Source organism: Mizuhopecten yessoensis, unplaced genomic scaffold (assembly GCF_002113885.1).
Source record: "Mizuhopecten yessoensis strain PY_sf001 unplaced genomic scaffold, ASM211388v2 scaffold8931, whole genome shotgun sequence".
In the NCBI taxonomy this organism is placed as follows: Eukaryota; Metazoa; Mollusca; class Bivalvia; order Pectinida; family Pectinidae; genus Mizuhopecten; species Mizuhopecten yessoensis.
The window spans coordinates 366,334-391,355 of NW_018407794.1; the positions used below are offsets into that span (position 1 = coordinate 366,334).

General features: G+C 38.9%; 1 protein-coding gene across 3 annotated transcripts in view; it reads right to left on the bottom strand.

Annotated features, from left to right (window-relative positions):
• The window catches only part of LOC110456849, a 141,062-nt gene that overhangs the window by 9,179 nt on the left and 106,861 nt on the right, over window positions 1-25,022 (bottom strand). The window contains exons 98-124 of one of the 3 annotated variants that reach the window (XM_021507848.1): window positions 24,537-25,007; window positions 24,020-24,160; window positions 23,548-23,905; window positions 22,887-23,038; window positions 22,246-22,383; window positions 20,868-21,113; window positions 19,635-19,858; window positions 18,714-18,884; window positions 17,848-18,036; window positions 17,086-17,453; window positions 16,510-16,672; window positions 15,588-15,776; window positions 14,684-14,882; window positions 13,912-14,057; window positions 13,268-13,516; window positions 12,108-12,378; window positions 11,501-11,728; window positions 10,505-10,840; window positions 9,253-9,492; window positions 8,786-8,959; window positions 8,378-8,548; window positions 5,794-7,808; window positions 5,204-5,452; window positions 4,194-4,427; window positions 3,313-3,483; window positions 2,534-2,689; window positions 2,070-2,096 (exon numbers count right to left, since the gene is read on the bottom strand). In XM_021507848.1, the coding sequence (XP_021363523.1) occupies window positions 2,070-2,096; window positions 2,534-2,689; window positions 3,313-3,483; window positions 4,194-4,427; window positions 5,204-5,452; window positions 5,794-7,808; window positions 8,378-8,548; window positions 8,786-8,959; window positions 9,253-9,492; window positions 10,505-10,840; window positions 11,501-11,728; window positions 12,108-12,378; window positions 13,268-13,516; window positions 13,912-14,057; window positions 14,684-14,882; window positions 15,588-15,776; window positions 16,510-16,672; window positions 17,086-17,453; window positions 17,848-18,036; window positions 18,714-18,884; window positions 19,635-19,858; window positions 20,868-21,113; window positions 22,246-22,383; window positions 22,887-23,038; window positions 23,548-23,905; window positions 24,020-24,160; window positions 24,537-25,007 (7,676 nt within the window). The remainder of the gene's footprint in view (window positions 1-2,069; window positions 2,097-2,533; window positions 2,690-3,312; window positions 3,484-4,193; window positions 4,428-5,203; window positions 5,453-5,793; window positions 7,809-8,377; window positions 8,549-8,785; window positions 8,960-9,252; window positions 9,493-10,504; window positions 10,841-11,500; window positions 11,729-12,107; window positions 12,379-13,267; window positions 13,517-13,911; window positions 14,058-14,683; window positions 14,883-15,587; window positions 15,777-16,509; window positions 16,673-17,085; window positions 17,454-17,847; window positions 18,037-18,713; window positions 18,885-19,634; window positions 19,859-20,867; window positions 21,114-22,245; window positions 22,384-22,886; window positions 23,039-23,547; window positions 23,906-24,019; window positions 24,161-24,536; window positions 25,008-25,022) is intronic. The other 2 variants (XM_021507850.1, XM_021507849.1) reach the window with 2 other exon arrangements.

Consider the following 25,022-nt stretch of genomic DNA (forward strand, 5'->3'; position numbering starts at 1 on the left):
CATTGTGTTTTAGATTATCATAGACAATTAACACACAATTATTGAAAATCAAACCAATTACCAGGTGAATTCAAAGTCATTGCACACTGTATTAAAACTAAGACTTTTATTATAACGTCCATGACCAGTAAAATAAAGTCATAAAGTTCTTTTCTGATTGAGCTTGTTAATATTACACAAAATCCTATAAAAACAAAAATAGATACCACACCATTCAGCATTATTAAATATTTTCTTAACAGTAATTTACAATTACTGACTAGTGTATTATACCCATGATACAACACTACTGTAATTCAGGTTAAATATATATATAACTTACAATTACTGACTAGTGTATTATACCCATGATACAACACTATGGTAATTCAGGTTAAATATATATATAACTTACAATTATTGACCAGTGTATTATACCCATGATACAACACTACCGTAATTCAGGTTAAATATAATTTATAATTACCGACTAGTGTATTATACCCATGAAACAATACTATCGTAATTCAGGTTAAATATAATTTACAATTACTGACTAGTGTATTATTCCCATGAAACAACACTACCGTAATTCAGGTTCAATATAATTTACAATTACTGAATAGTGTATTATACCCATGCAACAACACTACCGTAATTCAGGTTAAATATAATTTATAATTACTGACTAGTGTATTATACCTATGATACAACACTACCGTAATTCAGGTTATATATAATTTATAATTACTGACTAGTGTATTATACCCATGAAACAATACTATCGTAATTCAGGTTAAATATAATTTACAATTACTGACTAGGGTATAATACCCATGATACAACACTCCCGTAATTCAGGTTATATATAATTTATAATTACTGACTAGTGCATTATACCTATGATACAACACTCCCGTAATTCAGGTTATATATAATTTATAATCACTGACTAGTGTATTATACACATGATACAACACTACCGTAATTCAGGGTAGATATAATTTACAATTACTGACTAGTGAATGATACCCATGATACAACACTCCCGTAATTCAGGTTAAATATATATATAACTTACAATAACTGACTAGTGTATTATACCTATGATACAACACTCCCGTAATTCAGGTTAAATATATATATAACTTACAATAACTGACTAGTGTATTATACCTATGATACAACACTCCCGTAATTCAGGTTAAATATAATTTACCATTACTGACTAGTGTATTATGCCCATGATACAACACTACCGTAATTCAGGTTAAATATAGAATGACGGAAGCTGTTCATTTCCCATATTTGATTCAACAAGTGTGGCCTTAGTGTATAGTGAAGGTCAATTATGTTTAGTGTGAATTGTAACCAATCATAACACATAAATGTGGGAACATTTCAAGTCCAAATAAAACAAAGTTCGGTCAATATATAAAGCATCATTACAAGACTGTGTTTTAAAAATAGCGATGGGAATTAAATTCTTATTCAAGATTCATGCAAAACAACACAAGACCTATGGTAAGTTCTTTGGCACCAGAGCTAGCTGATATTTTGTAGTATAAAGGAATTTTGTTCTCAAATATAGGTTTTTCAGTACAGGTTATATATTGTTCCTCTGAATTCTGCAAGTGTTTTTGAAAAAGAAAATGAAATATACCAGTCCCAACATACATACATATCACTCTGGTAAAATACTAGCTATCTGCTACTGACTCACCTAGAGAGATTTTCTCTTTAGGTCCGTCGGTAGAGCATGAGACTAGTAAACCAGACTTCTGGGTTCAAATTCTAGCGACCTCGGGTAAATGTCATCGACAAAGTCTTTAAAACACTATGAGGGGTAGGGTACTTTATACTGATACATTTTATGAGGTAGACATCACAGAAAAATTCCTGTATGGTTACACTGCATACCATTCCTCTTCATCAGGTTATTGATGGTTTATTGTTAGAATTATCAATTACAACACCACAGTCCATTACACATATCAATCATGCTTAAGTTACAATATGTAAATATGTATTAACTGTCAAAAATTAAAAAAAGATAAACAATAGTTCGTGCAACATGGTGCCATGGTTACCTTTCCCTTCCTCCCCTTGTTCAAGACCTGAAAATCATCACATCATTGAGTTATACAAAGATGGTTATAGTTCTGTGTATAGTTCTTAATGACTCTTGTCTTCAATTTCCATACAGTCATACATTTCAAGCTCCGAGAGCACACCAAATTAGTTTGGGAAAAAGCAAATAACAGTCCAAGGTAAAGCATAACAGGAAGGGGAGATCACTCTCGTCGATGAGAAGGATTGGGCAAAGCACTAAATCCTTTTTTTGGAATGATCTTTTAGGGAAAATATGTCACAAACTATGAAAATTAATGGAAGGGGGTGTAATGAAACACTATTATAAGAAAACTTTTTTCCTTTTTTCCCCCAAAGGGAACATCTGTTTCACACAGGATGTAACAAGGGGAGATAACACTCCCAGATCAGTAAGTAACTGACGAAGTAGGAACTAATTCGAGATTAAGATCGTCTGTCATACCTTGACACTTTCCACCAGAGTTGAGTTTTCCACGTTGCGTGCAATTTTTTCGTTGACCTTGTCGCGTTCCTGTTGTTGTCGTGACATCTCCCTCGTCATCTCAATGTCGTGTGTCTGTTGCAGCTGTTCAGTCCTCAATCTCTTCCTCTTCTCGATCTGTAAATTTTCAGTGAATAAATATATTCAATTTGAACAAACTCTTCGTAGCAAAATCAATTTGATTGTCATATTGTGTATTCATAAAAACAAAGTGTACATACACTTACAGCGTAGCTAAATCGACAGCCATTTTATCGCCATCTCATGGTACACTTTTGTAAATACATTTTACCAGTCAACTGTCTGACGAGGGTGACAGAGTACATACCGTCCTAGCTAGTCATCAAATCGTCACACAAACATTTCACTGGTTGTGCTATATGACCTATATACAATGTTCTATATTATATGTTTGTGCTGAGAAGCTGTAGTAACATACAATCCTATTTAATGTTTCTCCTCACTGTGGGTAAACCATGGTATAGCAAGACTGGTTAAAATTTTCTTGAATGAATCGTACTAAAATTACAAAAATGCACTAACATTTTTTTTTACAGAAATTAGATCACTTATTCTTATATCTGATACTCCTAACTTCAAATTATTTTCAATGGTTAAAATCATGGTAAATGTATAATAAGTATTGGCAAGAAACCTTTTATTTGTTTAAATGTGTGTCAGATTAGATAACAACAGGAAATCCTTTCCCCTGTCGCTGAGGCTGCTGTGGTATAACTTACTCTGTCTGCCAGCGCATTCTTCTGTCGATCTTTCTCTTTGTCCAGATTCTCGCCCAGAGCGTCCATTTCCTTCTTATGAGCTGTCAACAATTTCTCATACTCTGCCTCGTTCAAATTCTTGTGATGCAACGTCACGTCACGGTCAAACTTGTTCTTGTGAGCGGCTAAAGCCTGCATAATTATTAATGCGTTTAATTAATGTAACTAAACATTTCACAAATTCTGAATTCAAAAGAAAACATGAACATCTATTTGTACAAAAATTCAGATTTAAAATACAATAGTTCATTTGTATTTTAACACATTTTTTTCTAGAATTGTTTCAAATACCTGAAGAGAAGTATATCCTTAATGCCAGCACTTTTAAAAGAGGGAACAAACTATCAACATTTCATTTAATATCTTTAAATTATATAAAGGGCCAGCTATAAAAGATTATGACAATCACACATCCATGTATATCATAAAACACACATTATCATGTCTATTCTGTATGTGAATCATTCTCAAACTAAATAACCTTGTAAACACTTATTCCCGAATCAATTTTACATTTCATTTAATAAATTCCAATCTTTCTGAATACTCCATTTGAAACTAAATCATGAAAATAAACATTCACAGATTAAGATTTTTGGAGTCTTACCAGTTGTTTCTGTTGTTTGATCTGAAGTTCTATATTCTGAGTCTTACCAGATGTTTCTGTTGTTTGATCTGATGTTCTATATTCTGAGTCTTACCAGATGTTTCTGTTGTTTGATCTGATGTTCTATAATCTGAGTCTTACCAGTTGTTTCTGTTGTTTGATCTGATGTTCTATATTCTGAGTCTTACCAGATGTTTCTGTTGTTTGATCTGATGTTCTATATTCTGAGTCTTACCAGTTGTTTCTGTTGTTTGATCTGATGTTCTATATTCTGTTCCTCCTGAGCTGCGTTGTCGTCAATGGTTCGTTTCTCTTTCCTCAGTTCGTCCTTCTGTCTTCGCTCCATCTCCTCCTGTTCTCGGAGCTGCTGGTCGACGAGCTTCTGTTGTTCCGCAGTCAGTTTGTCGTTGTTCACCTTGCTGTTGATCTGCATCATCACATTTGCCGTTTCCGTGTCACCCTGGGCAGCCTATAAATAAATCCTCAAATTCAAATATCTGTTTTGCGGCTGAATTTTACTAACTTGTCAAATCACCATAATTTTTGGCTTTTGAGATAAGCAGAATTCAAAAATCATCCTTTTTGCTTAAATGTCATTAATTCATTATAAATAACAGCTAAACCTTTGGCACTCTATACTAATACTATTAGAAATCAGGTAATTTTAGTAAAATAGTTTTGACATTTTTAGATTTTGTCACATGGTATTTCCTACATAAAAAATAACTGGAAAGATCGGCAAGTATGACTTTCGGCTGATTAAAACTGCTAAAAGGAGTTGCAATCAAACAATTAAGTCTATTTCCAAGCCTAATGGCCAATACAGCGATGACTCCCTCCTAGAAGTATACCAGCATTTACAGTACTACTTTCCGGGATGCTTGTACCAATCTTTACAGCTGGGCAGCGTTATTAGAAATTTACCTAAATGTTTTGTGAAGCAAATGAAATGTCACCTAAATTTTAAACCTGTTTTTGTTGTGTATAATAACATGGAGAACTACTAGTAAGTAAAGAAGAGAAAGTGAGCATGTCTAACAATACAGGACTTCCCCTCGACTAGATCTATGGTGAATTTCTGTTTTAGATAACAGTGGCCTTGACCTCTGACTGACCACCAAACCACTTGGTCTGGTTAATGTCTCTGATTTACAAGTGTCTAAGTTATATGGTCAAGCTCTCTACTGACCCTGACTAACATGTGTCTTACTGAGATGTGAAAGCTCTTTAATGACTCTGACTTACATGTGTCTTGGTGATATGGTCAAGCTCTTTGTTGACTGCCCTTTCTTTGTCCAGTTCTTCCCTCATGCGTTTTTTGGCTGCCAGCTTAGCCTTCATCTTGTCGTGAGCCTCAGACCTGTTGTCGTCACGGCGACTGTTTAGCTGTCTCATGTGTTCGTTGAACTCTGTCATGATACGGTCGCGATCCTCTGCATTCACATTTTTCAGCATGTCCTGCATTGCCTTCTCTTCATTTCGTCTCTGTTGCTCCTGTGTAAAATAACAACATATAGTCATCTGAAAAACCAATTGTGTTCTACCAGTAGTTTGTTTATAAGATAGGGACAGACACTATGATCTGATTTTTGCTTTAATAATACTGATGGTCAGCCTTGACAAATCTTTCAACACCTTCTTCAACATTTAGTGGTCTGCCAGTCTTTATATCTGGAAATGTTACATTTAGAGATAAAGAAACTAGTTTTTCTGCATAGTCGAACAAGCCTCCAATTGCCTATATTGGAACTCTTTGGAAAATAAGGTAGAATATATCCTTAATTTACTGTAATGGAATTCATAACTCTATAAACATGGCTACAAAAACTACTCACCTTCTCCATGGCGACGAGGGAATCTAGGATGGCCACGTCTTCCATGAGTCTGTCAGCATCCTCCTCTGTACCTCTTGCCTCCAGTAACTTCCTCTTCTCTTCCTCACTCACTCCCTCCAAGTCCTCATCCTCCAGTAGCCTCATGCCAGCCTTCCTGTTCTTTCTGTCCTGTAACTTCTGTTTCATATCCTCAATTTGTTTGTGGAGCTTGTTGTTCCGTGTTCGTGTAGAATTGATCAATTCCTCTTTCTGTGCTTTAGTAAGATCCATGGCATGGATCTGTCGTTCAAACTCTGGGTCAATGTCGACCGCTGGTACGTTGCCAGCCGCTTCCATGCCTCCCTTCCTCATGTCTGCCCACATCTGTTCCTGGAGCTGTTGTAACCGTAGCAACTCCTGTTTCAGCTCCTCATAAGATGGCATGTGAATGTTTGGAACTGCCGCCGCTGGAAGATCCTGCGACTCTGCCTCACCTAAGTGCTTTTTGTGTAAGTCTTTCTTTTTCTGACGACGTTCCTCCATAAGACGTTTGCGTAAGTTCTTAAGTTGTTTGAGTTTCTGTTTCTCAAAAGCTTCATTGAGCTTTTGGATGTCTTCAGCATGCTGCATCATCAACTTTTCTTTCTCCTCCTCAGACCGAGCCTTCAGCAACATCTTCTCCAGCTCTCTCTTAGCCCGATCAGTAGAATTCTCCTTCTTCTTCTCAAACTCCTCCAAAGTACCATTGATTCCATCCATCTCTGTCCTCTTTAAGTCATTCTCTAGCTTTGCTGCCTCATACGCCTGTTTCTCAAAAGCTGCCCTTGACTTGTCAAGGGCAGACTGATCACTTTGATCTTTGCCCTTTGATCCGAAAACAGTTGTGTCACCATGTATGATGGTCTTGTGATCTCCTCCAGATTTGACATGTGACACGTGTTGTACTCCACCTTGTCCTTGACCTCCTGACTTTTGACCTTGTGACCTTTGATCTCCCGACCTTGACTGGTCTCCTGATGACCCTCCTGCCATGTGACCTCCGTCTATTTTCATGTTTGTTACATTGTTGGTCATACCTCCAGTTCCCCCTGTTCCCATGTTGATGAGGTTGAGGAGTTCTGGTGACAGGACGAAAGGCCCACCCGATTCCAGCATAGCTATCAACTGTTTCAGTAATGGTACAAGTTCTGAGTCATTGCCGCCTTGCGAGTACACATCGCCATAGACACCCGACAACTGACAATCATAGTCCCCGGCCAGTAGTCCAGCGTGTGTCAGGACAATCTTGGCCTCTATTGCACATAGTTCTGATCTCTCCCTTGCATACTCAAGGGCTGAGTGAGCTTCATCCAAAGCCTCCATTTTATTGGTGAGATGGTCGTGGAGCTCGGCCTGGAGTCGAGTTTTAGCCTGGCGATATCGCTGTAACACTGTGTTCTCTGCGTCAGGGTTCAAAGCCCCTTCCAATTCATTAATCCTGTCCCGATAATTCCTCTCTTCACTCTGAAGTTTGCCAAAAAATCGTCGCAGCATGTCACAGAATTTCACATGAGCAGCGACGTGTCCTTCCTCCATCTGATGTTCCATGGGATCTCCTTGTAACAGGACTGCTATGACCTCTGGTGGTATAATGGTGGCGTACTCCTGTTCAGCACCCCCTCTGCGCTGTACCTCTCGCTTCTCAGCCTCCAACAACTGATGGGTTCCATTATCAATCTCCTCCAAGAATCGTTCGAGAGTTTTTGTCGTCACTGAGTCTATATCGAAAAGCAGCTGTTGGGCCAAGAGATGTTCCTTGGTGGTCAACTCTCGTTCCATCTGTCGCTGGCGTCGCCAGAATCCGCGCCGAGCTACCAATTCTTCCTCAAGCATTGCGAGAGCTCCAGGTGGAGGTTTGCGTTTGCGTGGTCCACCGGTGGATAGTGTGATCGGAATCGCTAAACTGTTTTCAGGATTCAGCCGGACCCCTATAACTGGACTTATCTCCCCTGTTACAGGATCAACAGCCTTTCTGCTAATGGCAATCGGAACCAGACCTGTACAAAGACAAATTGTTCAAGTTTTCTATTTCTTGAATTTCATGTTCAATTTATTCTTAATGAGATTCAAAAATATATCATGTATGGTAAAATGTATTCTATCATATTTAAATTCTTAAAATGATGTAGGAATTTTCAAATTTAACTGTCCTATAAAGTGAAATTTTACTTTAATGTCACGTGGCTATAACAACATCCAGTAAAATCTAACCTGATTGTACTGTATACCAGGCATCTTTCGCCCTGTCAAACTTTCATCCTTCGCCCATAAAATCAATTATCATCGCTGTTGATTTTGATCTTCATAATCAATTACTATGTTTGTTATTTGTTCACGTATATTCGCTGTAATGATTAAGTATCCCTCATTACATAGAGCGAATAAGATGAAAATTTTCCTAGTACACAATATGTCCCAAAAATATATTGTACTTGTTTTGCTGTAGTTAACACTAACTTTACACACACATAATATCAGAGCAAGTCTGTCTAAATGATGCGAGGGTCTTAACACACTGGGCTCAGATATGAATCTGATCACTCTAAGATATCCTGTGGATCCTTACCTCCTCCCTCAGGATCCTCCATAGTGCCTCCTACAGGGATAATATTATTTGTCTTCTTCTCTTTCTCCGCCCCCAAAATCGGCACTTCCTGTCCTGAGCCAGCGGGATCCTGCATCATCGTTCCCACCAGGATAGGAAGTAGCTGTCCAGTCTTCGAAAATTCATACATTCCTGGAAAATATTGATTTAGGACCGTAACAAATCAAATCATGTCTTCTGCACTAAGACTCTTTACACATAATTTAAAACCAAACTACAAGGTTTATTAGTTAAGGTTTCTTGTATCAAGTTAAATAACTCATTCACCCCTGAAATTTCATAATGCACTATCCTGACCCTTGAATTGGAAGAGTTTGAATGTGTCTTTAGGGGTAAATGAGTTAAAAACATTAAAAACATTTCTCTCACCTGGACATCCACCAGTGGCAGCCAGAATGGAGGCGCGATCGAGACGTCGCTGGATGTCATGTTGGCTGCGAAGCAAGTAAGCCCTGGACCTTCCCCGAGCCTTCTCTAGTTCTTTGAGAGCTGCGTCCAGCATTGATTCTTCATGGCGTATGTTTACATTGGGACCATTGGCCGCTGAACACATAATAAAGAATAATTATACACTTATTGCCGGAAAAAATTATAACTAACATAGTGAATGAGAATTGGATTTGAATAATACTATATGCAACGGGTGAGACTTCACTGAGAAAACAATTATTGAAATCTTTGCTATTACCAGGAAAAACATACTTGTAGTACACCCTTTAGCAACATATCTCACAATTTTTATAAAGACATAGGTACCCTACAAACATAAAACATGCCCATTAAACTGTATTTCTTAATTCTTTTACAAAGACATACCCAGCAAACATAAAACATACCCATTAGAGCGTCCTTGTGTTGCCTCACAGCATCATTTGCTCGAGCCTCACATGCCAGTACACTGGAGTCGAGCAGGGCCTGGTAACCTCCACCAGATGGCAGCACTGCTGTGTCCTTGAGATAGCCGCCATGAATGCGCACCAGCTTCCCACTGAGGGATTCAACGAAAGAGTCTCCTGGAATTATGGGAAGGCCATCGCGATCTCCAGGTTTGGTTCCTCCGACAGGGACTATGTCTCCTGTAAGGGTTATATATCAATAGAAAACATTTAGTGCTGTTTCCAACATGCTCATGTGTTTAACCCTTTCACCCCTAGGAAACTTTAGTAGACTCTACCATACATTGATCTGGATGGGTCTATTATGGTCTACAGTTGTGAAAGGGTTAAAGAACGCTAACATTAAGTTAAATAACAGATTTCCTACTTACCTTCATAACAATATTGTATATGAAATTCAAATTGTTTATTTAAGAAGTAATTATATAAACTAAAGCAAATATAACACTCATGTGTCCAGGAAATGAGAACATCTATCAAAACAACAGGATCAATCTGGCATTGTAAGTGTGTGGCTCAACAGCAGAGTTTCTTACTAACAAGAGAAAATGGTACTTGATTCACAATCAGGATTCTTTCTGCCATGATAACATTAACAGAAGGAAATTCTTACCCTCCTCAGTACCTATACCAAGTAGTTTTAAGAGAGTACATTCTTTCCATCCTTAAAACAATTATCCAACAAAGATTATGGACAGAAGAGGTCAGATAAAAGGGATAGAAATCTTACTTGACTCTGCCTCCAGCTTGATTGTGCTTAGAATTTGTAACGAAGTTGGGATATTCTAGTGTGTCAATGTCATGTAGAAGGGAGATAACCCTTAAACTGACTCTGTGTCGAGGGGGACAGCCAGATTTTGTAATGAAGTTGGGATATTCTAGTGTGTCAATGTCATGTAGAAGGGAGATACCCCTTACCTGACTCCGTGTCGAGGGGGACGGCCAGAATTTGTAATGAAGGTGGGATATTCTGGTGTGTCAATGTCATATAGAAGGGAGATAACCATTACCTGACTCCGTGTCGAGGGGACAACCAGAATTTGTAATGAAGTTGGGATATTCTGGTGTGTCAATGTCATATAGAAGGGAGATAACCATTACCTGACTCCGTGTCGAGGGGACAACCAGAATTTGTAATGAAGTTGGGTTATTCTAGTGTGTCAATGTCATGTAAAAGGGAGATAACTCTTACCTGACTCCGTGTCGAGGGAGACGGCCAGAATGGGTACGGGTTGTCCAGAGTTGGGATCCACCATGAGGGAGCCGACCTCCATTGGGGTAGGCATGCCGGTGACAGGATCAATGTGGGTACTGCCGATAGGTAAGACAGCCCCGGTCTGGGGATGTATGGTCATAGACATGATGGGCACATGTAGTCCGGTCACGGGGTCAAACATTGGTGACCCGTACTTGAGGTCACTTTTGTGTTCAATAGGTTTGAGGGGCGTGGCAACAGGTTGTCCAGATTTACGACTCACTGGGTAGGGTACGTATGGGATGAACGGTTCCTCGGATCTAGCAGCCTCACCTGTTGAAATCAATACGTTAAGTATACAAGACCTTGTTTGTAAGGAATAAGAAATTTCTCAGGTGAATGTTAATAAGAGAAAAGAATTTTATTTCCAGGTTCATTGACAAATTATATCCAAACATTTTTTGCTGAATTTAATTCATGTACAAGCAGTGTTCCCTGAAGTACCTAATGAATTTTTTTTCTCACTCAAAAGTTTTGAAAATCTGTGCGATGTAACTATCGTAAGAACATGGGATACAGAATCTTAAAAAGATCCATAAAATCTAAAATTCATGGGAGACCCTCACAGGTAAGAAAAGTAATGTTAACATTTTTTGGAATAATTTGAATGAAGTCAATAGTTTTTTTGGGGGGCAATTTTGGGACTGAAACTTTGAATATTGTATATAACCTTCAACCAATAAGGATGTTTTAGTCTTTTAGGTGATATGTTGTAAAGAATTGATTTTAAGAAGGCTAGAAAACTGCCTCCTTGAATATGAATTAAGCTTTAATGAAGTAGTACACCAGTAATGCATGTTGGCTTTTACACACACCGTGCCAATATACCAATGATTTTTTTAAATAGATCAGACTTTTTTACCCAGAAAAAGCACTGTACGTTGATATACATGTACAGCAATATTTTGTCAAAATTTATACAAGATTTCTTACCTGTAGCTGCATCTACGACAAACACAAGTCTAGAGGTCACGGGGTCAAAAGCCACATTTCCTTGTATAGGAAGCACATGGCCTGTCTGGGGGTGGACAAAATAGTCAGAGGGCACCTCGACGATGCTTCCGTCGCCAAGGACCATCTTTGTTCCTGATTTGGGTCGGAGTAATCCTGTTGTTTTGTCCATGGTGATTAGATCACCGGCTTTGATGCTCATATCAGACCCTGTACAACACAGAAAACAAAATGATAAATAAAAAACATTCATCAATTTATTTTAATACATTGCAGTTAAATGTAATAAAATAAAAGAATTCACAACCTATTTTCTGCTAAAACAAAATTTACTTGTTAACGTCTCAAATACCCGACATTTCAAATATAATAATTAGGTTTGTCTTAACACTTTTTTTGTATTCTGGCTTTTTAAAACAAATGTGCAGTATTTAATTCACCGTTTTTATATGTTAACTTTATATATAAGCAACATTTTTTGCCTTCAAGAGCGAAAAACAAATTGAAAACAGCCCATTTTACAGTTTCATCCTCTTTTTAGGAGAACTCTGCACAGGTTAGACAACTCTTCAAACCATGGAAGTCTTACCTATCAATTCCTCCCTCCTCATAGGAGAGCTCTTGCCAGGTTTCAGTAGCTGTCCTCCGGTGCCCTGACCAAGCACGCCCCAGGCACTTGTCCTCTGGCATTCTTTTCTGTTTTCATCAGACATTTTGTGGAGCAGCATTTCGATTCTTGTGTTAAGGGTAAGCTGGGCTTCACGGTTCAGTTCTCCATCGCTGGTCGCGCTCTGCTGGAGTTGGATGGCATACTCTTTCAGTGTCCGTACACTTTCTCGTAGACTTGCCTGGAACATCACCTGCAGAAGCAATTGAAACACTTGTCTGAGGCTTGTTATACAAAAGTGAATGATACAAAAACAAAAAAAATCTGCATTGCTAAAATTTAATGATCCCTGGATTTTTAGATTACTTTATTGTTAATAGTCGACAGAAATCCCATCCATGTTCGAAGGAATGCTTAGGTTCAGAGAAATGGCATCTGTTTCCCACTATACGACGGTAGGTGACATACGCCGAGGCTCCTGTAGAGTCGGGTTTTTTCTTTGGTACATTGAACAAATAATAATCTAAAACTGGTATGCTTCCCCACATACAAAACATTCGATCATTGTCTTTGTTTTCTTCTAGTCTTGGGGAACATCCTATTATATATCGATAGTGTGTTGGTCCTCTGTCATGGCGACATGACCTGGTGAGGGGTAAGTCACTCGGTACTTGCTATAACATTTCACAGTGGTGGCTGCACTTTTATAAAGGCCATCAATGAACACTATATAACTCATTTAAAAACGTAAACTTTATTTATTTTCGAACAATTATGAAACAAGCTTTTCAATTTAAACTACCCAGGTAATCACTCTTGCTGGCCCGGTTGTTAGCGCACAGGGTCTTCATGTGGGAGGAAACCGGAGTATCCGCAGAAAACCTTTGTTGTCGGCAGATGACCCCATACCTTTTCATGTCAGATCAGGGAATCAAACCCCAGCTGCCTTGGTTAAAGTGCATTATCCACTGCGCCACCCAACCCCTAAAGCTGCTGCGGAAATATAAAAACCCCAAACAAATTCACCTGACAACAAAAATTCTATTTTACTGCACAATACTTAATGGATGGCTATATACACCTATTTAAACATTCGACAACAGATTGACTATTTGTCAAGTTTTCTGGCTGTATGTATATACCTGGTGATCCTCCCTGGCTTTCTCATCGTCCTCCATTAGAAGGTTCTGCCTTCTAAGTATCAGTTCAAACTTCTGACCAACATCCTTCCGTCTCTCCAGTTCAATCTCCAGCATGTGTAACTTGGTGTCATAAGATGCCAGGTCTTCATCACTAGCCAATGCTGCTTTGCCTTTCAAATTCATCTTGGCAGCCCATAAGCCTTTGAGAGACTCATTTTGATTGGCCATTCTACCATACATTTGCTTCATCTGTAGTTTAATATTACAATGATTCAAAGATACAAGCTGATTTAATAATAACATTTACCTCCTTAACAAAAGGTTTCCACACTAAGAAATCAGATTTCTTTTATGAATGACAGTTTTGAGTGAGTTGATTAATTGGTAACTCATATTACTTGAAAGGTGCACAAGAACGCTTACATTGATAAAGATTGGATACTTTCATGTTATTGAATAGTTCTACTTTCTAAAATATATCCAGAACATTTATTTAGAAACATTTAGAACAAGAGGCCTTTTTCGAGGCAAGAGCAGATTGTTCTCATATAACTTTTAATATATTTGCCCAGCACCCCTCACTAATACAGAACAATATTTTCTCTGACTGGTTGCTATAGACAATTGTTTATTTTCTGACTTACCTCATCCTTGTGTTTACTGATCGTCGTGGTTACTCCTCGAGACTGTTTGGAGAGCGTGTCGTACAGAGTACGGGTGTTAAACGCCTCCAGGTCGACTTGTCTGTCGTAATCCCAGAAGTCATCATCCTTCACGTCAATGTTAGTCGCTGTAAGAAAAAGAGAGAAAATGTAATAATTTGGGAACAAATAGAATGGCTCCATTAGTGTTGATAATACCTTCTAATTTCTTTAAACCTTTACCATAACTTACCAGTGATTTATCTATATTCTAACCTTAATTTTCGCACTAATGTTTTAATTTTACATCAGCAGAATTCCTCAAATTTTATGGGGTGTTTTCCCAGTGCAATTAATTTACTGCACAGAACAGCTGAAACTATAGCTTGTACAGTACTACATTTTGTCAAATAAAGGTCATTGTAAGACTTTTCAGACATCTTTAGATTTTGCCATGCAGTTTCTCCCACACGAACAAAGCAAAATACTGCTAGTAATCCATAGTCCCCTACACCTGGGCCCCTCTCGTGTACCTGGTTCAACCGGTTTGTTTGTTTTTAAATGTAACATCTTCAGTATAAATCCAGGCAGACTTGCAAATGTTCATGCAGGCCTTACTAATACAAGGCTTTGTCAAGACTCGTCTGAAAGCAGCATCAGATAACTAGGTCTGACCTTATTTCATAAACGGACAACTCTGGTCCAACTGGTTCAACCCTTTGGACCGCGAAAAATGAAAGCGTCCATGGACATATTATTTCTTAGTAACACTGACCATCAAGAACTGCCAAGGTGTCATTGTCAGGTGGTCCGTTGCCGCGGGTGATGGCATGCATGTTACGGTGGTATTTACGGACCGGATGGACCGTGGATCCCTTACTGGCGTAGTCGTCAAAGTTGTATTTCCTCGTCACCTTACGGTAGAAGGGGAATAGATAGGAGGCCTTTGACCACCCATATTTGCGGAACAGCAACTAGAAACAAAATATTTTAGCTATACTACAGCTGTATATATTAGTTTGAATAAAAGTCTTCAAATTTTCTGTTCAAAATTGTTTTCTTTTGCTAGGCTAGAAATATCAGTTAATAACTATGACAATTCATTGACTGTAATTTTTATCAATCTTTCTATAAATTATTTGTTCTTTTAGGATACTGATTTTACTAGCATTTCAGCAACAAATACATTGTTTTTGTATTTGAGGCAAAACATCTGGGTAACCCTGTACAAAGAAGATAATCCCCTCACTAAGATAATCCCCTCACTAAGATAATCCCCTCACTAAGACAATCCCCTCACTAAGACAGTGTATTGTTTTACAATGATATAGTCACACTGCACACAGTGTTAACACCAGTCACAGCAGAATTAAGATTTTAAATGAAATGAGGAAAATTTCTTTACCAAATAGGGACAGATCTAGTGATAAAATAAAAACAAACCAAGCCTGGTGCAGCGTTTTCAACAGAAGCAGGGATTGTGCACATCCCATATCTTTGTTTCTTTTATCAAACATTACCGGTAGCAAGATAAAATGTTTTAAGGTTTTAACAAATATTTCTAGGTCTGCAGTCCTTTTTGCATTTCTTGTTTGATCTTCTCTCAAGAAAGATCTTTTCAGAGCTAGCTGAACTGTTCTTCCATAAGGAAATTGACCACTTAATGCTGAGATACTGACCAGTGCTAGCATCATGATGACCATAGCCAGAAGTGCGACTCCAAAGATGATGAAGATGACCTGCCAGTCTGGAGCCTGTAGGATGTCAGATGCCGTGGCGATACCATTAGCAATGATACTTGAGGACGTCGCAGGGAAGTAGGGACCAGTCTGTGAGCACTGGGCACTAGTCTGCATCACTCGGATATACTGAAAAACGGCAAGTGATTTGATTTTCATACAGTTAACCCTTTCAGCCCTATATAACTTTAGTAAACATGACCATGCATTGATCTGGATGAGTCCATTATTGTCTACAGTGGTGAAAGTGTTAAACCTGCTCATATGACCACCTCTATTATTAGAGACCACCTGTGTTAAGGGACCAATTTCAATTACCCTAATGTAGTGATTTCATTGTGAACGGAATATTCATTAACACATTCACCCCTTCAAATCTAAACTGGACTTGTCCAGTATTTAATTTGGTCAGGTTCAAATGTAACTTTAGGGGTGAATGGGTTAAGAAACCACCACTGTCAAGAGACTACTTTTTGGACTTCACAAGGATGGTCTCTTAAAGTTTGAATCTGGTAACAGAAGTAGTTGTTGGCACATTACCTTTATACGATGTACTGTATATATATATATAGCGAGTTATTTACATGGGATTACATTTTTTGCAGTTTTGACCCAAAATTAGAAAATGTAATTATTCTGTGGAGCGTATCTTTGCAACCATGTTATTGACCCACAAAATCGCAAAAATATCGTCCCTGTGGAACTATCCTGCTATACACTATCATTTGTTAAGATTTTCGACTAGATGTCAATGTTTTATGTATATTATATAAGTGCCTAGATATAAACACAAACTCCCCCCCTTACCTCCCCAATCCGTTTTTTCAACCATCGTGATACCACACTCTAAAAGAGTTCTCACCATTTTCTTCGTGGAGTCGGTGCTCAGGTAGAACACGTATACGCCTGGGTCGTTGAACTGGTAGGAGAACAATGTTGCCGACGTAGCGGTGACTGCTGCAGCTTCCACCATTGTACGGAATCCGCCATAGTCAAACGCTCCGTTTGTGTTGAAAAGGTTGTTCCTTTCAAAACAATGAACTCATCAGTACTATTTTAGAGAGTTAAAATACATATTTAGTGTATAATTAAACAAGGGATCCCCCCAGAGGAATCTTGGTGCCCACCATTTTGCCATCTTCATTAGTTCTATGTCAGATCGATCTTTTCTCTTCTTTTCTCTTATTTGTTTGATTGAGTCATCTGAACAGTAAATGCAAAATGAGGAAACTATTTTGTTTATTCCATCAAATCTCAAAAGTAAAAATGCACAATTAAGGACTTAGGAAAACCAACAGAACGAATTTGAGAAAGATCAAATGATGGTGGGCTAAAGAAAAATTGGATGTTATGCTAACCACTGTTACAATGAAAATGATTATCAACATAAAGTGAGAAAGAAGCTTCTGCAGACATCAAGTGTATTGTGTTTCCTTACTTGTCATAGATGGGGTAGTAAGTGTTGGTAACACTAAATAACATGATCTCTCCGTTTGCCAGACAGACAACAGGGTTCTCAATTCCAGTGAAGAGGGATCCGGCCACGCTGGAAGATGCCAGTAACCGACGGCGACCATATACACCGCTGTCCACAGTAATATTTCCGGTGTAGTTTCCCTTGCTGTTGGCAGTCAACATTCCTATCAACTCTGTTGGGTCAGGAGCGTACACACCAAGGAATCCCCGGCTACTTAACTGACAAACATTGATTTGCATTTCCGAGTCATCTCTAGCGGTACACTGATCCGAGGAAAGTGCGTTCCGAGAGTTGATAATCTTTGTGAGGTACTGTGTATCAATTTCAGTCTGGAAAAACATAAACAAGACTTATTTTAGCTTTGTGTTCATTTTCAACATTAAGTAACAAGTGCTTTAGGGATTCACAGACATGTTGCATAAAATTCTGGGGGGAAATTAATCATACAAGTATCATGACCCTAGGTCTTCTTTAACTTCAGATTCAGAAGAATTCATTAAGAGTCCATGTGACCTTGAATAAAGATCAATGTCATTTACTTTTGATAGCTCTCTGTTCTAACATCTTGTCAAATTTCAACATTTTAGGTCTTCTGGATCTTTATAAGGCATTTAAAGGTTCAGAATATTTGACCCCTATGACCTTCAGTGAAGGCTAGCGTAATTTATTCAAAACTGTGGCTCAGGAGACCTTACAAGAGCCTTAGCTGTAATGAATACTCACCAAAATATTGTTATTCGAATCACGGACAATAACATGTACATTCAGTGGCTCTGCAGCACAGGCTAATACGATAGTTTGCTTCTGGGCTAAGCGACACTCAAGGTCACACACCTCCTCAAGGTCATCGGTCTTACACAGACACATCCCCAGCAGACGATCGTAACCCACATACTCATTAGTAGGGCAAACCTTGTATGGAAAACATTCATAAATAATCATTTGATGTCTTATACCCTGAATAATAAATTAAACATGTATTATCTAGAGGAAGCTTTGTCACAAACAGACAGTACATGTGAAAGGTCAAAGGTAAAGGGTCTATTACAGAAATACTGAGAGGGCAAAGGTGAGATAAGTTATAGAAAGCCACAAGGTAGGCACCACAAATGTACACAACATAACTTATAGGTTAGGCTGGATGCAAGAGGCCAACTGCTTGAACAAGAACAGTAAGCCACAGGCTAGTTAATACCCCCCACTCTCCCATAAACAAATGTCAAAATGTAGTCAATAGCAATGTGTAGGTATATGAAATGATGATATCGTATAGCAAAATTGCTAACCTGTTAAAAAGTTTAATGAGCATTATTCTGAAAAGAATTTTTATGAAACCCGGAATGAATAAGATTTGGATAAGGATTTCGCAAAAGGGGCATTCACTTTTATAAAAAAGTGGTTAAACAAAAGGTGCAATACTTCAGAGTGATTTGATAACAACAGTCAGTGGGGACAGACAAGACAACCTTTTTCTATTTATACCTCCTAGCTTTGTTGTTGGAGATATAAAAAAATATTTAAAAGTCAGTAAAAGATTCAATGGGTGGTCATATATGAACACTGACAATCGGTCAGTCTCTCAAATTTACCTCGTTCATACAGTATGTCTGCCATTGGTCAGGTGTAAAACATCGGCCGTGCTGAGTTCTAGTAGCTCCAGATGTACAGAGGTCATACACTTGTTTGTAGCAGTCGGAAGATGTTGTAGAGCTGGTCACCTCAAGGAACCCAGCAGCACATACACATTCACGATCACTTTCCTGTTGAGGAGAAAAAACAAGTTTACATCACATGCTATAACAAAGTTTACGTCACATAATCTATAACAAAGTTTACGTCTCATAATCTATAACAAAGTTTACGTCACATAATCTATAACAAAGTTTACGTCACATAATCTTTAACAAAGTTTACGACACATAATCTTTAACAAAGTTTACGACACATAATCTATAACAAAGTTTACGTCACATAGTCTATAACAAAGTTTACGTCACATAATCTTTAACAAAGTTTACGACACATAATCTATAACAAATTTTAAGGTAGTCACTTATATTTCATGGAGATAAATCTAAGTGAGTTTTGCTTCTGGAAAAAAGATGAGAGTTAAAAATTTTCTTTAGTAAAGAGCAGCAAAGTTTAATGTTTTGTGTTTTACATACTTTTATGGTAAGCCTGTTTTTTTGCAGAGAAATACAGATTTTATTCTGGCTACTATACAAATTTTCATTTGTTTAAACCTGATCAGTAAGCCAGCAGGCTATAGCAAAAATATAGAATTTGTTCTGGCTACTTCATACAGATAAAAGGATAAAAAGATTACAGCAAATCTCAGACATGTTTTCAGCATAAATATATGATATAGATAAAGAAATCTAATAGAATCTTCTGTACAAGCAACATGATTTCCTGTCAGGGAGGTAAAAAAGGTTCATTTCATCTATGAAATAATCAAAGTAAATAAACAGAAGTCTGCAGTATCCTAGCTACATCAATCTGATTCTTACCTGGAAGTCCCGCCCTGATCCTAAACATGTACACGTGGGCTGTCCGGTGAGAGACTGGCTAGCCTTACTACCACACACAAAGCAGGCTTTCTGTCCTGTTAGATGATTGAAGTGGTCTACAGGACACTGTTCACAGTTAGCAACACTTCCTCCGTATTGTGAGGAACGGAATCGCCCTGCTGGACAAGCTGTCGGTTCTGCACTTCCCTCTGGGCAGTAGTAACCTGCAAAGGGAGGTAATCTTATAGAAATGGGAGATAATCACATATGACGAGGAAGACATTCTATGTGGAAAGAGAGTCAAAAAAAGAATATTTTCATCAACAACCATGGGGAAACTTTTTCAAAGGAGTGACAAAGAAACTGATTGGTTGATCCCCCCCCCCTCCACACACACACACACACACACACACACACACACACACATGCACTTGATTCACTGCAGGGGAGTTTAGGAACATATGGGAAAGGGAGATAATCGAAAATGGAAAACCATGGGTCTGTTCGTTTTTGCGGAACAACCGGTTTGTCCGCTTTTAAATGTAACAATTTCGGGTATAAATCCTGTCGGGCCTGCAAATGTTTATGCAGGTCTTGCAAGGCTTTGTCAAGGCTCGTCTGAAAGCAGCATCAGATTACTAGGTCAGACCTTATTTAACAAGAGGCCCAGGGGCCTTAATAGCTCACCTGGTATTTTATTTTTTATCTTAAAACCTGCTGAGTACCATTCAGGTTTATCAAAGGAGTACAAGAAACAAAGTTGCAAGAAGAACTACATAAAAATCGAATTGGTGGGAAAGACACCAAGAAAATGAGTTTCCATGTTATGTCCCAATTTTCCGCTATTTTCTATTTCCCCTATTGGGCCTTACATTCACCTTTTTATACAAATTAAACAAATTGAGTTTTTTTCTTCAGACCACATTTGGTTTAAATCCCTTTATTTGTACAGAAGGGAAAATATTTTTCTTTATTTCCCCTATTGGGTGCTGCGGCATGGGATAATAAACAAACAACTGTGGTCCCACTGGTTCAGCCGCTTAAACAAAAACGGCCCTGAGGTTGAATGTATTCTCAAGGGAAATAACTGTAACACAAATCACAGGTCTGAGTAGCATTGGCTTAAGCTTAACCTATTCACCCCTAAAGTCACATTTGAACCTTACCAAATCAAGGACTAGGCAAGTCCAGTTTAAATATGTAGGGGTGAATGAGTCTACAGGCGACCCCTACCTTCTGGACAGGGGTAGGAATTGGTTGCGTTGACCCCATAGTAAGCACTGGAGTTGTCTCCTGGTTCATCTGTAATGGCAAGTGTCAAACAGACGACGCCTGCACGACAGGCAGCACACACAGCACGATTAGGGTCAGCACCGAATGTTCCTGGTTTACACGCTTCACATGTATCTGCGAATGATTCACGCGGAGCTGCATCTTTTTCTTTGTAACCCAAGGGGCACTTGATTGGCTCTATGGCACCTGGAAAACAAAACAGTTAATTGTCATGATATGCAAGAAATCTAAACAAAACACTTTGAACTTTGAATAAATCAACAACTCATTTCTAAGGAAATCTACAACTAACACATTATTTAATCAGTAACTAACTCTTAGTGAATCTGTAACTTAAATCTAAGTAAATTTAGAACTAAACTCAACTGAACTATATCTAAAAAATTCTTAATAAATCAATACTTGAATTCTAAGTACATGTAAAAATATAACTATTAAACCCTCAGTAAATCTATGTCTAAAATTTCAAACAATCTTTAACTAAACTTTCAGTAAATCTATATTAAACTCTTAGCAAATCTATAACTAAAATCTCAGGAAAATTAGAACCAAAGCCTTTTGTGGATTACTATGTACTTCATCCTTGATACTCCAGGGGCTACGCTCACTTACGCTCTGTACAGAGAGTACAGTGAGGGTAAGTGAGCATAACCCCTAGAGTATCAAGGATGGGGCTACGCTCACTTGCGCTCTGTACAGAGAGGGTAAGTGAGCATACCCTCTAGAGTATCAAGGATGGGGCTACGCTCACTTACACTCTGTACAGAGAGGGTAAGTGAGCATACCCTCTATAGTATCAAGGATGGGGCTACGCTCACTTACGCTCTGTACAGAGAGGTTAAGTGAGCATACTCTCTATAGTATCAAGGATGGGGCTACGCTCACTTACACTCTGTTCAGAGAGGGTAAGTGAGCATACCCCCTAGAGTATCAAGGATGAATGTACTTAAATGGACTGTAAAAGTGAAAATATTCATGTGTGAATATGTTCATGTTGTGACACTTTGAACTGTTTGCAGTATAAATATATTTGCATTTGCAATAGTTCTGATATCTATGTTTTTCTCAAACATAAACAATGAATAGATATTTCAGTGTTGATATTTTTGCACTAACTTACTCAACACGAAACAGTGAAAATTTCTCAACACCACAATCAGTTCAACGGGTCACAATGTGAAAAATTCCACAAACAAAAATACCCACTTTTACATTACTGTGTTCCTATACATTTATATCATGTTACTTCATCTCCGATGTTACTACGCAATGTGATGCTGATTTGATATCAAGTTTCTTTGTTATCTATAGTACTTACCTGCATCTGTCATATTACAGTCGTCTAGTTTCTCACAGTAATGACCCTGGGGGCAGGGCATGGGCGTGGCTGATCCCTCTGGGCAGTAGTAGCCCGGGGGACAGGGGACCTGGGACATGGATCTGTTACAGTAATACCCTAGAAACACAAACCAAATTTATATGTTAAACATGATGTCTGTACGACATTGATTCAATCGATGAAGACCTATTAATTAGCAACGTTTCCTTGGTATTTTTGTTTTCTACAAACTTGTATTACTGGATAATTTAATAATCGATGAGACAGGTCTACATATATATATATGGTACTAAGCAAGCGAAATCCAATGTCCGTATCCTAATCTCCCAAATGTTTGGTGGTTTTCCTCGTTGAATACAAGAGTGTGTCGAAACAGGTAAACTATAATAAATATAGCTGATTAACCTTCCATCGGAACTGTTTCTCCCTGAATATAGATATTTTGTATAAAATCAAACACAGGTATATTATATAAGCAAGTTATCTGCGATGTCCATACCATAATACATCACATCAACAATGTTCATTTCAGACATTTAAAAGAAAAAAAAAGTAAACATATAGGCTCCAAGTTCTGTAGTTTAGGGAAGATTATGATAATGTTGTTTATTGGTACTTACCGGCCTGACAGATGGTCTCGTTGTGGGACCCCTCTGGACAGTAATAGCCGGTGGTACATTGGTCTCCTCCGTACGACATGCTGAAGTTGGAACACATGAAGCCTGCTGGACATCGAGCACAGTCGGCATCACTTCCTGCCGCTATCGCATCTCTGCAGAATAAAGGTAAGGCACATAAAAATATCTGAATCTTTGCTTCTGTTATCACATCTCTGGGAAAACTAGAACTGTAAGTTACATACTAATACCCCCTGCTTGACCTTGGAACTTTTTAATGTGTCGGTCAATCAGAGGCCATAGTGGCCACCTTGAATCCCAATATTTAAAAATCGGACTTCCAATATAAAATTGATTCCCTATACATCATTCCAACAAAGTATCGAAAAACATTTAGTCAAATAGAATTAAAGTTATAACTATAATTGTCTCAACCAATCATAGGCCATGGTGGCCATCTTGAATTCCACTATTAAAAGATTGTGCCTAAGCTGTTGAATATATTCCCAATATGTTACTAACAAGATCTTTCATTGTAATTGGTAATGTAGTTTAAGAAAATCTGTTCAGACAGGGCGTGAAATGATTGGTGGTTAAAGCATAAGTAGGAACTCACCTGTATGTGCCCAGGGGGCAGGGCTGGGGTGCAGTAATAGGAACTCACCTGTATGTGCCCGGGGGGCAGGGCTGGGGTGCAGTAGTAGCGTTGGTACAGTACCATCCTGTAGGACAGGGGCTCACAGTGTAGTTGGCCATCCCTGTGGTGTTACAGAAGTACCCAGCAGGACACGGCAGACAGTAGCTAGAGTCATCTGCCCCTTGCACCGGGTTGTAGGTCGTTTCAGGACAGGCGGCTACAGCCTTGCTGACCTCACAGTAAAATCCAGCTGGACATGGTTCGGACACAGTTGAATTATCGGGACAGATAAAGCCGCCCGGGCAGACGTCACACTCAGCAGCTGATGCCGCTCCCTCCCAGTTTATAAACCGCAGAGAGGGACAAGCCTGTACAGAGGTGGTTCCTACAACAACAATGGTAACATCGGACCTTTTATTGCTTTGTCACTTTACATAAAAATAAACAATGAACTTTTAAATCCAAAGTATCAGGTTTAGAAATGAAATCTAGTACATACCTGCGGGGCAGTAGAATCCGTAGGTACAGTTTCCACCACTAGGGCGGTTTTCATCTGGAGGAGTTGGAACACTTTGACCTTTCAGACACAGATATCCGGCAGAGCAGTCCCCGGCAATACGGCCACCAACACAGTACTTTCCTGTGAATCACAAGAGAAATAGAATCTTATACAACTGTAAAGTACTTCCCCAAGAATAGCAGGAGAAACAGGATCTTATACAACTCTAAATACTTCCCTTGAAATCACAGGAGAAAAAGAATCTAACAACTGTACAGAACTTCTTTGAGAATCACAGGAGACCGTAGAGTACTTTCCTGGGAATCCCAATAGAAACAGGATCTTATACAATTATACGATACTTCCCTGGGCATTACAAGAGAAACACTATTTCTTACACCCATTCATCATTTCCTCAATAAAACCCAATTTAAAACCACACCTTATATATCTGTAAACAGACAGGGAAACAGTTTTATATGACAACATTTACCAGGCTGTGTCCCTCAAAACTTACCTGCTTCACATTCCTTGCAGTCCTCTGCTTTCTCCAGTCCGGTGTCAGTGGCGAGGGTGTAAGTTCCGTTATGACACAGGAAGGGGTCAGAAGTTCCGTTAGGGCAGTAGGAATAGGCTGGACACGGCTCTGGGGTGCTAGTGTTGACCATACAGCTGAAGCCACTGGGGCAGGATATACAGTCAAGCTGGCCAGAAAGAGGCTGGTACGTACCAACTCCACAAGGTTCTGGATCAGCTGTGCCCGCAGGACAATAGTTTCCTGTCGGACAGATGTAATCTGTGGGTGTGGCCGTGCTGATGTTGGCCGACTCGGGACAGTAGTACCTCTCTGCACAAAGACCGGTGGGAGTGGTCAGAGCCTCGTTCTGGCAGTAGTAACCTCCGGAACACATCCAGCAGTCAGCGAGAACACCACCACCAGATTGGTTACGGAAAGTTCCTCGTGGACACGGCTCAGCTGTTACACCGCCTACACAAAAAGTCG